General features: G+C 53.5%; 1 protein-coding gene across 2 annotated transcripts in view; it reads left to right on the forward strand.

Annotated features, from left to right (window-relative positions):
* The first annotated feature begins 517 nt into the window (after positions 1 to 517).
* Positions 518 to 13284, forward strand: part of NAPA (NSF attachment protein alpha) — a 27168-nt gene continuing 14401 nt past the window's right edge. Inside the window, exons 1-2 of one of the 2 annotated variants that reach the window (XM_023182230.2) lie at positions 518 to 932; positions 12037 to 12116. In XM_023182230.2, coding sequence (XP_023037998.1) covers positions 835 to 932; positions 12037 to 12116 — 178 coding nt within the window. In that variant the 5' untranslated portion in view covers positions 518 to 834. The remainder of the gene's footprint in view (positions 933 to 12036; positions 12117 to 13284) is intronic. The other variant, XM_023182232.2, reaches the window with a different exon arrangement.

The following is a 13284-nucleotide window of genomic DNA, read 5'->3' on the forward strand; positions in this document are numbered from 1 at the left end:
ACTCATGACCTCAGGTGATCCGCCCGCCTCGGCCTCCCAAAGTGCTGGGATGACAGGCGTGAGCCACCGCGCCCGGCCCTCTTCATCTATTTTTTATGAAACCAGAGTTAGAGAACCTCTTAAATTTTTGTTTCCAGTCTCTCAACTGCTTCACCGGTCTCCCCAAAGCAGTTCCAGTACTGGCCGGTAGAGGGAGCAAAAAAAAAAGCAGAACGGTTTCCTTTTCCCACAAACGCCTTTCCAAGTGAAGAAATGGGCGAGACCAGCCGTGGGGCGGGACTAAGCTCTGCGCAGAACTGTCAAACCCGGGCTTCGGCCCCGAGTTGTCACGTGAGTGTCCACGGTCAGCTGACTGTGCCGGAGTACCTCAGGGAGGGCGAGGGGTGGCCCCCCAACAACGCGAGCCGAGGGCTGCTGCTGATTGGTGGAGGAGGATCCAGCGGCAACACCGTGGGGCGGGGCCTCGGCGGTGAGTACTGCCATTGCCTTCCGCAGGGTCACGTGGGAGGTGAGGTACAGAGCGCTGGGGAGAAAGTGGGGCGCCGTTGTCCTGTGTGTGCGCATGCGTTGAGGTCTTGGGACGCCGATTGGGGGTCCCGAGTCACGCGCTGCGTGCGGCGGCTAGTGGGGGCGTGGCCGGCGGAGAGGGCGCCGCGCTACGAGGCCTCTGGTTGGCCAGCGCGAGTCACGTGATTCCGGGCCGCAGGCGCCGCGCGCCGGTGCGACGTCAACGCAGCCGGGCGACTTCTCCCGATCTGTGTTCCGCGGCCCGGCCGCGGCTGAGTCTTTCCAGGGCTAGTGTCGGGCGCTTTGCTGAGTCCTTTTGTGGCCGCCATGGACAATTCCGGGAAAGAAGCGGAGGCGATGGCGCTGTTGGCCGAGGCGGAGCGCAAAGTGAAGAACTCGCAGTCCTTCTTCTCTGGCCTCTTTGGGTGAGAACTGGGCTGAGGGGTCGGCCGGGACCTAGGCTGAGAGGACGAAGGAGTCACGGTCGGAGGTGGCGGGTTAGGGCACGCAGAGCTCGGGCCGAGGGGACGGAGAGGAACCTGGATTGAGGTGACATGGCCTGAGGCGGCAGAGGCGACACAGGCTGAGGGCCAAGAGCCTGGGCCGGGGCAACACGGTTTGAGGAGAGACGGTCTGACATGGCGGAAGGGATTTGGGCTGAGGACACACGGACAGAGGCGACACTATCTTGAGGCGAGGAAGGGGACCCAGGCCGAAGACAGGCTAGCGGGAGGGGGAGAACGTGAACTGAGGGAATACGTCCTGAAGCTTTGGAGGGGACCGGCTTGGGGGGAGGGAGGGAGTCCGGGAGATAAGCCAGGTCCCGAGGCTTTTCAGAGCTCTAGGGGAATGTGAAGGCTCTCAGGCGGCAGTGATGGGGCCTGGGGCTGAGGACGCCTACCCGAGGGACTGACCTTTTCATCCCCCGGGGCAGTGGATTTGCGTGGGCCCTGGGCAGTGAGGGTGAAGGCTGAAGGGGGCTGACACCAGGCGGAGGGGCTCAGGGCTTAGATAATCCTAGGAGCGGTGAGCCGCGTCTGAAGTGTCGGGGGTGCCTGGGGTCAGTACGACCCTGGTTAGCAGTGACTAGTTTAAGGACAGCTGAGCGGAGGAACCGGGATGATGGAGTCAAGACTGTGGCGGTCTCAGCACTTTGGGAGGCCGAGGTGAGCAGATCATCTGAGGCCAGGAGTTCGAGACCAGCCTGACCAACATGGTGAAACCCGGTCTCTACTAAAGATACAAAAATTAGCTGGGCCTGGTGGCGGGTGCCTGTAATCCCAGCTACTCGGGAGGCTGGGGCGGGAGAATCACTTGAACCCAGGAGGCGGAGGTTGCAGTGAGCCGAGATCGCACCTCTGCACTGCACTACAGCCTGGCAAGTGAGTGGGACTCCGTTTCAAAAAAAAAAAAAAAGGAAAGAAAAAAACCTGAGGAGGCCTGGGTTGAGGCTGGAGACTCCTGGGTGGGGGAACGCGTGGTGGTGGCTTGGCCAAGGAGATGGAGGGATGACAGGGAGAGACGGGGACTGAGAGAATCAAAACTGGGGATCAAATTCCTGATGTGTGATCCTCAAGTAATGGGGATGACAGGAACATGCTGAGAAGAGGGATGGGAAAAGGCTTGGGAGACAGAACTAATGCATATGACATGGCATAAAACTCACGGTAGCTCCTAAAAGCTGACACCACCATCCTGTGATACTTTTAGTGGCTTAGAAGTGTTAAGAGCCCAAGTTTGAAATGTGGCTCTGCCACTTACTTCATGACTTTGGGTAAATGGTTTAGTCTCCCTGTTAAAGGAGATCACAAATCTAACCTGCCTCCCATTTGCTGTGAGTGTTAGAATTGAGCCTGGCGTGGAGTTACATCTCTGAGAGTGTTAGCTGTTGTTAATGTGACTTCCCAGAAGGAAACAGGTTTGGAGTGTGCAGAGAGCTGATGGGGTTCAAGGTGGGCGCCCGAGAGGAGAGGTCTGGGAGGGGTCAGGAGAGGGAGAGACAGAAACATGAGTGTGCTAAGAGGAGCTGAAAGAGAACAGTAAAGGGATCCACGAAGACTTAGTAGGGTTGAGAGGAGCATGAGGCTCTGGGCAGAGGAAGTAAAGGGAGTTTGGCAGGTGGTGGTGGTGTGTGGGGGGGTGGGATCTGTGCTGATGAGGGGACCCGAAAGGGTCAAGGGGAGGCTGTGGAAACTGAGGGGAGGACTGGGAAAGGACTAGTGGACTTGTAGAGAGAACGGTCTGTGGTGGCCCCTCAGAAGCAGAGCCTGGGGAAGTTGGTGGGACTGGGAGTGTCTGCAGAAGGCTGGAGAAGGGGGTTTGGGAGGAGGGCCTGGGGATGGGAAGAGACTGGGGTAGGAGCCTGGCAGAGGCTGGTAAGACACAAAGGGGAGGGATCTTTCCAAGAGAGGAAGGAACAGGAAAAGGGCTCTGGGCCACACCCCTTGTTTGAGGTTGGATAATGTTTAGCAAAAGAACTTGAAGAACATGATGGTGAATTGCCTGGTGTGGAGAAACATCTGGGGCTGATGGACTGTATTGATTAGGTGAAAAAATGTTTTATTTTAGAGGCTGCGAGGAGACAGAGGGTGTGTGTGTGTTTTCTTTTTCTTCACAAGGGGAGAAGTTCAAATGCTGTGTTTGGGGGTGGGGCCACGAGCTGGATTTTTGGTGATAGTTTTCCTGGGTGGCTCTGGGTGTCTGGTCCCTTTGGCCCTGGGATTAGTGGGCTGTTGGACTGTGTGCTTGGAGGGAGCAGCTAAGTCAGCCCCAAGGCACTTGCTACCTGGTTGGGAAGGCAGCATGCACAGCAAACACTAGTAAAGCGGAATTACCTACTGTAAGGAAGGGCTCGATTATGTCATTCCTGTGACTGTCTGAGCTCAGAGGAAGCAGCGTGAACCAGGGGGAGGCTCATGGTGAGGAGTGAGCTAGGCCCCAAGGACCCCAAGGACTTGCTGGGGAGTGGGGCCGGGGAGGGTGCTCTAGGCAGCAGGGATGGTGCAACAGAGATCTAGCGTGAGGGGAGGTTCTGCCTGGAAAGACAGGGAACTGAGATCCTGATGGATCAGAAATGGCTTCCTGGGGAAGAGGCCCCAACCCCGGGGGCATGAACAGGAGTTCTGGGTGCCCTCTGGCAGGGAGCAGCACTCCAGGCAGGGATTAAGAGGGAGTATGCCTTAGGAAGATGAAACACAGGGAGTTCCACGTTAGACCATAAAGGTGGAAGCGGCAGATGAGGCCAGACAAGGAAGGCCTGGTGAGCAAGAGCTGGGCCTGGAGGAGGCACTGGAGAGCTCCGAGGAGGCTAAGGGAGGCCCATCCTGGAGAGCTCCTGTTTGCCTTCTAGAAAGGACTGCAGCAGCTGGTGTGGGGGAGAGTGACAGCAGGAGGCTGTTGCAGTGCCGGTAATACTAGCAGATGCAGGTTATTAAGTGCTCGCTCTGACTCGGACCCAGGCCTGGGCCAGGCTCAACCTGCTGATGGATGGTATGGATTTAGTCCTCACAAAATCCACGTGGAGGTAGAGAAACTTGGGGGCTTAGAGAAGTTGACTTACTTGCCCAGCCACATGGTAAGTGGGAGAGGTGGCATTCAAACACGGTTCTGTGTGATCCAGAGCCTTCTCACTTAGCCCCTTTGCTGTGCTACCTCGGTAGTTTCTCCTCAAGGTTCATGACCATCTCTGGGCACTACATTTAGGAAGGATGTTGGCAAACTAGGTGTGTTGGAAAGCCGCTACCCTCTTAACTGTCGTCCCATGGCCGTTTTCTCCAAGTATTTGAAAAAAAGAGCCGGTGTGTTCATCTCAGTTCCTTCCAGCTCCCAGAGGAGCTGACCTGGTGCTGTGGGGGTGTGAGTGAGGTGAGGGCAGAGGGCGGGGAGGATGGGAGGCTGGCCTGACTGGAGCTTGCGTGCCTGGGAGCTGGGAGCACAGTCAGAGGCCAGCTTGGGAGGACCTGTTTGACGGGTGGGAATCACTCAGGCACCTCCTCCTCTCTGATCTGGGTTTGCTTGAGTTCAGCATTTCATAACCCACCTTTATTCAGGTCCTTGGTAGCTGCTGGGACTGGAGAAGGGAGTGTTGGGCCTCAGCTTGTCCTTGGTGCCTCTCCCTTCCCCTTTGGGAATCCCAGCAATGATAGCGTCCCACATTGAGGGTCCTCTGCTCCTGTCAAAGGGCAAGTCAGCCTTCACCTGGGACGCAAGGCTGTCCCCCGCTTCGGTGCTTAGACGCCGCCCTTGCTCTTCATTATTTCTGGGCTGCCAGACGCTAGGGGGCTTTGATGTACCAGCAGCCACTGAGGGCGACAGCACCAGCCAGTTAGGAGAAGCTCAAAGCCATCCCTGTTCCTCCCCTTGGTGATGGGGGTGCAGCTCAAACTTCTGCTCTGGAAGCAAAAAGACGGAGACTTCCTAACTACAGCACAGTGAGCAAGCAGCAGAAGGGGATGGCTGAGTCCAGGCGTACTAGTTCCTCCTCCCTGCTGCATGTCTCCTGGTAAATCCAGAGTGCCTGCTGTGCCCTTTGGGGATCGTGTGGCTTCTGGGGATCGAATGGCAGCTCTGTTCCCTGGGGCTTTTCCTCATCCCTGATGTCTCCTGGCCACCTCCCCTGCCGCCAAAACAGTCAAAATAAAAACTTCCTTCCTCTTGGATAAAAACGTGTAGAGGGAGTTTCTTCATCTGTGAAATGAAAATCCTAGTCAACTGTTTCCTCGGGTGGTTCTAAAGATAAATGAGACGATGCGTGGGAGGTGGTGGGAGCACGGTGCCTGGCTCTGGTAATGTTTATTAAGGGCTCACTGTCATCTTTATTAGTAGGTATTGTCATTGGAAGTTGAGCTAGAAGTGCTGGAGAAATAGGTGGCAGGGTGTTCTGTATACAAACAGTGCATTCCTAAGATCAGATCTTGACAAATCAGTTCCTGTTTGAACTACCTGTAGGCAGTAACTGCGGGACCATGGGAGGGCCAGCTTGTCTGTATAGGGCCTGCATGGGATCTTGGCTGAGACTGGTGTGGGCATGAGCTTCCAGATTTCCCTCGAGACCACCTTTCTCTGCAAAGTGTGCAGAGACCCCGGCACCATTTCCAGTGGGCACCCTGGTGAATCACAGTGCCCTGCCAGCTGCCAGGATCCACAACTGAAAACTTGGCATCTCTTGTCCAGTCTCAGAGTGGAGTCTTTCCTGAGAGCACACAAGGTTTCTGGGGAATCTGAGAATTCCTGGCTTTCCTGATGGGTGGAACTTTGCTGCCTGGCTGTACAAACATTTCTGTCTCCTTTTTGGGATGGGGCTCCTGAAAGACAAGGGTCTTTGAGAACACCTTTTAAGGAAAAGGAAGCACATTCGCCCTTGGTCTGTGGTGAAATGTAATCCCAGTGGGGTGCAGGGGGGCATCCGTATAAGAAAATAAGAGACAGAGCACATGCCAGGCTGTGTGCCGTGTGGCAGGTGAGGTCCTGGCTCTGAGCTTATCATCTTGAAGGGCCGTGGGCCTGTATGTATTTTGAGCATTGTGCAGTAAGGGGGAGGGTGGTGGGAGGCCAGGACTCTGGAAACCAAAGGAGAAGCAGCACTTAGCAAATCTGGGGTGGAGATGAAGCCCATGCTGCGATTCTGAAGTAGGGAAGTGTGCCTGGAATCGGTCCTCAGCGAGGCCTGATGAGAGGGATGCTCTTGTTTACTGAGTGCTTGTGGTGTGACCAGCTCTCTGCTGGGCACGCCGTGGGGTGCTGCCTGCAAGATTGCTCATGCTTCAGCAGCACTGCAAGGTGTGGAGTCTTATCCCTAGTTACACATGAGGAAATGCAGGCTGGCACGCGATGATCTGGCACTGAGGCCAGGCCTGTCTGACTACTGTCAGCATTTATTTTATTTTATTTTTACCACCACAAGCAACTCTCTAGAATTCCTATTGCCGGGTGGCAGGCACCCCTTTGAGCGTATTTCTCTTCCTTTGTATAGTGGCAACCATTTGAGCACCTCTTCCATTCTGCTCTCTGTGCCAAGTATTGAATGTGTGTCATATCTAATCCTCACAAAGACTCCTCCCAGGCCAGATTCATTGTCTCCATTTTATTTCATTTTTCATTTTTGAGAGACAGGGTCTCTGTCTGTCGCCCAGGCTGGAGGGCAGTGGCATGATTGTAGCTCATTGCAGTCTCCATCTCCTGGGCTCAACTCCTGGGCTCAAGTGATCCTCTCACCTCAGCCTCCCAAGTAGCTGGGACTGTAGGCATATGCCACCATGCCTGGCTAATTTTTAGTAGAGTTGGGGTCTCACTGTGTTGCCCAGGCTGGTGTCACACTCTTGAGATCAAGCAACCCTCCTCCTTCGGCCTCCCAAAACTCTGGGATTATAGGTGTGAGCCACTGTGGCCAGCCACACTGCCATTTTATAGATAAAGAATGGAATCTCAGCACTTTGGGAAGCAGAGGCAGGAGGATTGCTTGAGCCCACGGGTTCGAGACCAGCCTGGGCAACACAGGGAGACCCCATCTCTTATTTAAAAAAAAAAAAAAAAGCCTTAGGGATAACTAGCCCCTGGTTGGACCCTTAGCAAAGTACCTGAAATGAACTTCAGCCCAGGTCTCGCCACCCCAAAGTCATTCTCTTTCTACCCCTTGTCCTCGCCCAGTCAGTCATGTCACAAGAGGGTCCTGTGGTGATTTCAGAGCCGGGCAGTTAGCCTGTGACACTTTATCCTTTCACCGTTGTTAACCGGGGCCTGTGCCAGCACTGTGGAGAGATGGGAAAGCGAAGCTGGGCCCAGGCCCTGCCCCGCAGGAACTCATACCCTGCTTGGTCAGGCAGGGCCCACTGCAGAGTGGCGGGAGGCAGCTGGTGGTTTCGCACTTCCAGGTGATACTGGTGGTGGTGCCTTCAGGATGCTGAGCCTCTAGCAGCGCCCAGCTCCAGTGCAGTCAATGGACTAGCAGGGCTGGTGGCCCCCGGCTCCCTGTGCCAGGGTGGACCCTGCACCACAGGCAGCCTTAACTTTTTCTGACGTTCCTTCTGCCTGCTGTCTTGTTACTGGCAGGCTCAGTAGGGGGCTGACTTAATTCATCCTCTTTTGCCTAGAGGATGCTCCACGCAGCTCCAGCAGAGAGCAGCCTCTGCTTGTGAGATGAGGGAAGCCTCGGCGGTACAGGTTCCTTGGCTTGTTTAATCTAGAGGAGCGGCGGGGGGCAGGCAGGGACCTTGTCCTCCCTCCTCATTTTTCCGAGAACTCTTGGGCATGGGGAGAGAAGCCTTCCTGATCACTGAGTGAGAGGCAAGGGCAGCAGTGGATCCCCAGGGCCCCAGTCCTCTTTCCCAGCCCTGTTGCTTGCTGGCAGGGTAAGCTTGGGCAAGCCCTCCACCCTCTCTGAGCCCCAGCTTCCTCCCCTTTAAAGCAAGGGCAGCACCCAAAGGGCTCTTGTGAAGAGCTATGGGCTCCTTTCGGGGGAGTGCCCGGGAGGCAGGGAGCGCCATGCGCCAGCTGTGATTAAGGCGCGTGGTCTTGAGAGCCATGCAGGAGGTGGGCTCACAGGCATGTGACAGGCCCTAGGGCACCTTCCCCACTGAGGGTGCTGACTGGAGACTTGGTGCAGTGGGCCTTAAGTCTGAGGAGGAAGCCATAGGCCTGTGCCTGTGGCTTCCAGAGAGGCAAGAGAAATAGAGTGAGTCCAGGACCCAAAATGGGGGCCTGACTTTGTCCACCCTACCTCGTGAGGTCCTTCGGGAGCTGCAGGTGGTGGGTCAGGGCATGGTGTATTTCTGGCAGCCAGGAAGTGCCTGGTGGATGGAGGAAGGAAGGAGGGGGCTGAGACTCTGCCCTGCAGTACCCCCTGGCCCAGGTCCCACCGGGTGTCTGTGCATTCCTGGCAGCGCCTAGCCTTCCATATGGCAGTCGCTGAGGTTGGTGGCTGTGTTTGGGAGACCTGAGACTCCTTCCTCCGCCTTGGAGGGGGAGAGAGCAAAGCTGAGCGGGTAATTATAGACAGCCCTGCATCAGGCAGCCCAAACCAGTTCCCTCTATTCCCAGAGCGGCTCAGAGCCGTGGGATGGGAGGAGTGAAGCAGAGGCAGCTTGGGGGAGGTCAGTGGGGGAGGGACAGTCAGCTGTCACATGCACTGCCACCCAGGCCCTCAGGAGAGGAGGCCCAGCTAACTTTTCCTTTCATGTACTGTTGTTATCTCCTGGCACATAATAAATGCTGGGATACCTGTTCCCCAGGTGAATAAATGAGTATGTGAATGGCTTCTTCAGGATCTTCCACTGGAACCTAGGCACGTCACTTTCCCCCTTTGGGGACTTCACTCCCATTTCTAAAAGAATAGGATGGGACTCCAGAGATCTCCTGTCATCCCCTGGCCATGGTAATGGGCAAAACCATGGGGTGCAGGGAAAGAAGGAGGCAGGCCTGGGGCCTGAGCAGGTGTTAATCCCTCTGGCCTTTCCACCCCATGGTTAGAATCATTGACCCCATGCAGAGTTGGCTGTGCTTAGCCTGGGATCATAGAGTTTCACCCCTGGCAGCTGGTAGACTTTGTGTCTGTCCTGTGTCTGCTCTGTCCTGCTGAGCTGAAATAAACCTAAACCCGGCTGGGGCTGACTCCGCTCGTTGTTGATTGCCTGCTGTGGGCCACTCAGTGACGTGGGTCATTTCTGCTCATCCGGGGACTGAGCTTTTTCAGAGAGTGCATGGAGCTGGATAGGACTTAGTCACACTCAAAAAGAAGGGAAGGCTGAGCTGGGGAATCTGTGGGGTGGGCAGACCTGTGATTAAGGTCTGTGAAAATGTCCCTTTAAGAGAACATTCCGGCCGGGCGCGGTGGCTCAAGCCTGTAATCCCAGCACTTTGGGAGGCTGAGACGGGTGGATCACAAGGTCAGGAGATCGAGACCATCCTGGCTAACACGGTGTAACCCCATCTCTACTAAAAATACAAAAAACTAGCCGGGCGAGGTGGCGGGCACCTGTAGTCCCAGCTACTCGGGAGGCTGAGGCAGGAGAATGGCGTGAAACCGGGAGGCGGAGATTGCAGTGAGCTGAGATCGTGCCACTGCACTCCAGCCTGGGCGGCAAGAGCGAAACTCTGTCTCCAAAAGAAAAAGAAAAAAGAAGTCACTCCAAACAAGGCCCAAGGTGTGTTGGGCCGGCTGAGGTGACGTGGGTGAGGGAAGATGGGGTGCAGCAGGGCAAGTGTGGGAAGAACACATTGCTCAAGGCCACTTCCCGGGGACAGCAGAGGGTGGGGGATAGCATCAGCACAGCCCCAGAAGACAGGAAGTAGGCTTTCATCTGACAAGATGACAGAGGATTATTTACCTGGTGTGATGTGGGTTCAGGAGACCAGGATCCCTGGCCCAACCAGCCCACCCGCCCTGGGGGCATTTATTTGCCTGCTGACATTGCCAGGCCTGGCCCCTGATTGCTGGTGGCTGCTTTCCAGATAGTCAGTCTCAGTCAGTTTTTCCTTCTCAAACTCACATGATCAGCTGAATTACCTGGGCCCCCCAAACCCCAGTGGTTAAAAATCTCAATTGCAGGCCCCATCCAGACCTGCTGAGTGAATCCCAGAGAGTGTGGCTGTGGGACTCTGATTTGATAAAATGAGCACTTCATGTGGTTCAAAGGGATGGGCAGGTTGGACACACTGAATCCACAGTGCAGAGGGAAGGAATGCTCACATCCCAGCTCCCAGAATTACCTTTGAGCCCCTCCACAGCTGGGGTTGGTATGGACAAGTTTCCAGGTACAGCATTGGGCCAGTTGACGCAGGGTGTGGGATGAGATGGTGAGGACGATTTGAATGGGAGAATACCCACCCCTCCCTTTTCTCTTCCTTAAAAATAGACTCAACACTAGTTCTGTCAGTGAAGAGAGACCCTGAAATCCATTTGGTGGGACTCCTGAGTGTGTGGATTTTATTCTACTGATTATGTGGATGATGGGAGTTTGAGCAGTTACAGAGACTACAGACCTCGCGGGCTCAGCTTGGTTGTATTATTAACGGCAGAAGGATTCAGTGGGACTTACAGGTTTGAGGTACTAATGAGGTCCCCCATGTCAGGAGGAGGCTCATTTTGTACATGTGGAGGTCGAGAAGCCAGAGTGAAGCTGCCCAAACAGGGTGCCCTTTATGTTTTTAAATTTCTGTCTATCTCCCAGTGTATTCCTACTGTTGGACATTAAGTTTTTGGGGGGTTTTGCTGTTTTAAATAATGATCTGCTGAACATCCCTGTAACTTATTAGTTTTTTTAGGATAAATTGCTGGAAATATAATTCATTTCTGGACCACAGGGCCGAATATAAATCCTAATACTTAAAAATATGTGTGTGTATATATCTATGTATAGATATATACACATACATACATATACACACACATATATACACGCGTGTGTGTATATGTGTGTGTGTTTATGTGTGTGTGTATATATATATTTTCTTGAAAAGATGTGCAAACAATTAAAAAAAAAATTCAGATAGTACAAACGCGGGATGCCTAGTGAATAAGTTGGCCTCCCACACCTGGCCCTCCTTCTCCAGGCTCTACCTTAGAGAAAAATGCTGTTACTAGGTTTTTGTGTATTTGTCCAGAAATAGCCTATGTTTATATAAACATGTATGTTTCTATTCTTCTCACTCTTTTTTTTTTTTTTTTAAGATAAGGTCTGGCTCTGTCGTTGTCCAGGCTGGAGTGCAGTGGTGTGATCTTGATCTTGGCTCACTGCAACCTCCGCCTCCCGGGCTCAAGCAGTCCTCCCACATCAGCCTTTCTAGTAGCTGGGACTAACAGGCGTGCGCCATCACACCCTCCTAATTTTTGTATTTTTTGTAGAGGTGGGGTTTTGCCGTGTTGCCCAGGCTGGTCTCGAACTCGTGAGCTCAAGCAGTCCGCCCACCTTGGCCTCCCAAAGTGTTGGGATTACAGGAGCCATGAGCCACCGCACTCAGCCCACCCTCTTTTTTTAAAACACAAACGGGAACATTTTATATCTACAGTTTAAAATAGTGCTTTCCGTCTCTTTGTATGGCTGTGTGATACGTATGCCCAGTCCTGAACTGGTAATGACACACTCCAGGGTTGCAAGGCACAGAATTAAGGCTCCCTCTGCGAAAGCAACACGATGTCTTAAACTGGGCTAATCCCCCAGAATGCTTTGCAGTCTCCCGGGGAAAGGGGATTTGTAGTGTGCCTGGGACCCAGTGGGCCCCCAGTATCCCAGGCAGGAAGTAGAAGAGGCTGTCAGACCCTGGGGTTGTGGTGGGGTCAGGAACTCTTCGCCCCACAACCCCAGCGAGCACCCAGTATCTACCCCAGTCCTCGCAGAGGGAGCCGGTCTGCCCGAATTGAGTGTGCCATTGTATGCAGGGGTGGGAGCCACAGACTCAGGAGGCCTGCGGGAAGCTGGCTTCACAGGTGAAGGGTGAGGGGTAGGGGCATGTCTATACCGGCACTGGAGCAGAATGCTTGCTTTCTCCTGGATAGCAGACTAGATTGTCTCCTTTTTTTCTTTCCTTTTTCCCCAGAGGCTCATCCAAAATAGAGGAAGCATGCGAAATCTACGCCAGAGCAGCAAACATGTTCAAAATGGCCAAAAACTGGAGTGGTATGTCATCTCCGCTAGAGCTCCTCCAAGGTGCTCTCCTCCTCCTTCAGCTTCCACTCACACAGGCCTGCCCGAGAGGTTGGCCTTGAGGGCCCCTTCTCTTTTTATGCCATCTCCGGCATCGGAAAGCCACTGGCCCGCTCTCTAATTGTTTTGTGCCTGCTGGGTTACTTTATACTCTGGGTCATGGGGCCTTGGAGAAAGGACAGAGAGGATGGGAATAAATAGATTATTAGACCTGGATAAACCCGTGTGGATTGATGAGCTCTTAGAGTCCTCCTTAAATTCAGAACTTCGGGTTTCCTGGTAACTTCCTTAGTGCTTCCATCAGTGTCTGAATTCTAGGCTGGTGTGGTGGGGGAGGTGGGGAATGTTCAGATGATTCCAATAACAGCATGAATCATGGCTACTGTTTGTTGAGTACTAAGTGCTCATCATTCAATTGCGTTAGCACAGCAGCCCTAAGGGTCAGTCTGTAAATATCCCTATTTTACAGATTTGGAAACTGAGGCTTGGCTTAGTCTCTTGCCCAGAGTGCCAGAACTAGTAAATGACAGAACCAAGATTCAGAAACCAAGGCTGTGACTGCAGAGCCTGAGTGTGTAACCTGCCCCAGTGAGGCAGGAGAGCTTCACGGAGGAGAGGGGTGGGGAGGAGCCCCTTGGGCTCAGGAAGGCTGAAAATCTGTTTCGAGCTCCCTGCAGGCCCAAGAAATCCAACAAGCCAGTGCACTGAGCCCTTTTGAAGCTCATTTCATAATACATCTTTCATGTCACCAAGATCAAATTAAGGAAATACAGCAAGAGACCAGTGTTTGAACGCAGGGAGGAACATCGTGACTGTGGAGGAGAGGGGACCTAGTGGTGGGACCATGGAGGCAGGGCGCAGAAGTGCACAATAAAATTGATTATCAACATTTTGAGAATGTTGTTGGTTTCCCAAAAATTCAAAGTTATTCCTGAGTTTTCATAAAATACCTTGTGAATAAAGCCAAATGTTCTGTATATTTTTATGCTCCCAAACTAAGAAAATTCCTCTAGAGAAAGAAAGCTTATTTTTTTAATTACATAGGTGTTGCTTTTCCCCTAAAATTTGTTACCTCTGCCCCCCCAACTCTTCAAAGAAAAGCCCTAGGCCATTTTCCCCCTGGTGTTATCCCCTTTTCTTG

The sequence above is a fragment of the Piliocolobus tephrosceles genome, chromosome 21 (assembly GCF_002776525.5).
Source record: "Piliocolobus tephrosceles isolate RC106 chromosome 21, ASM277652v3, whole genome shotgun sequence".
NCBI classification, from domain to species: domain Eukaryota; kingdom Metazoa; phylum Chordata; class Mammalia; order Primates; family Cercopithecidae; genus Piliocolobus; species Piliocolobus tephrosceles.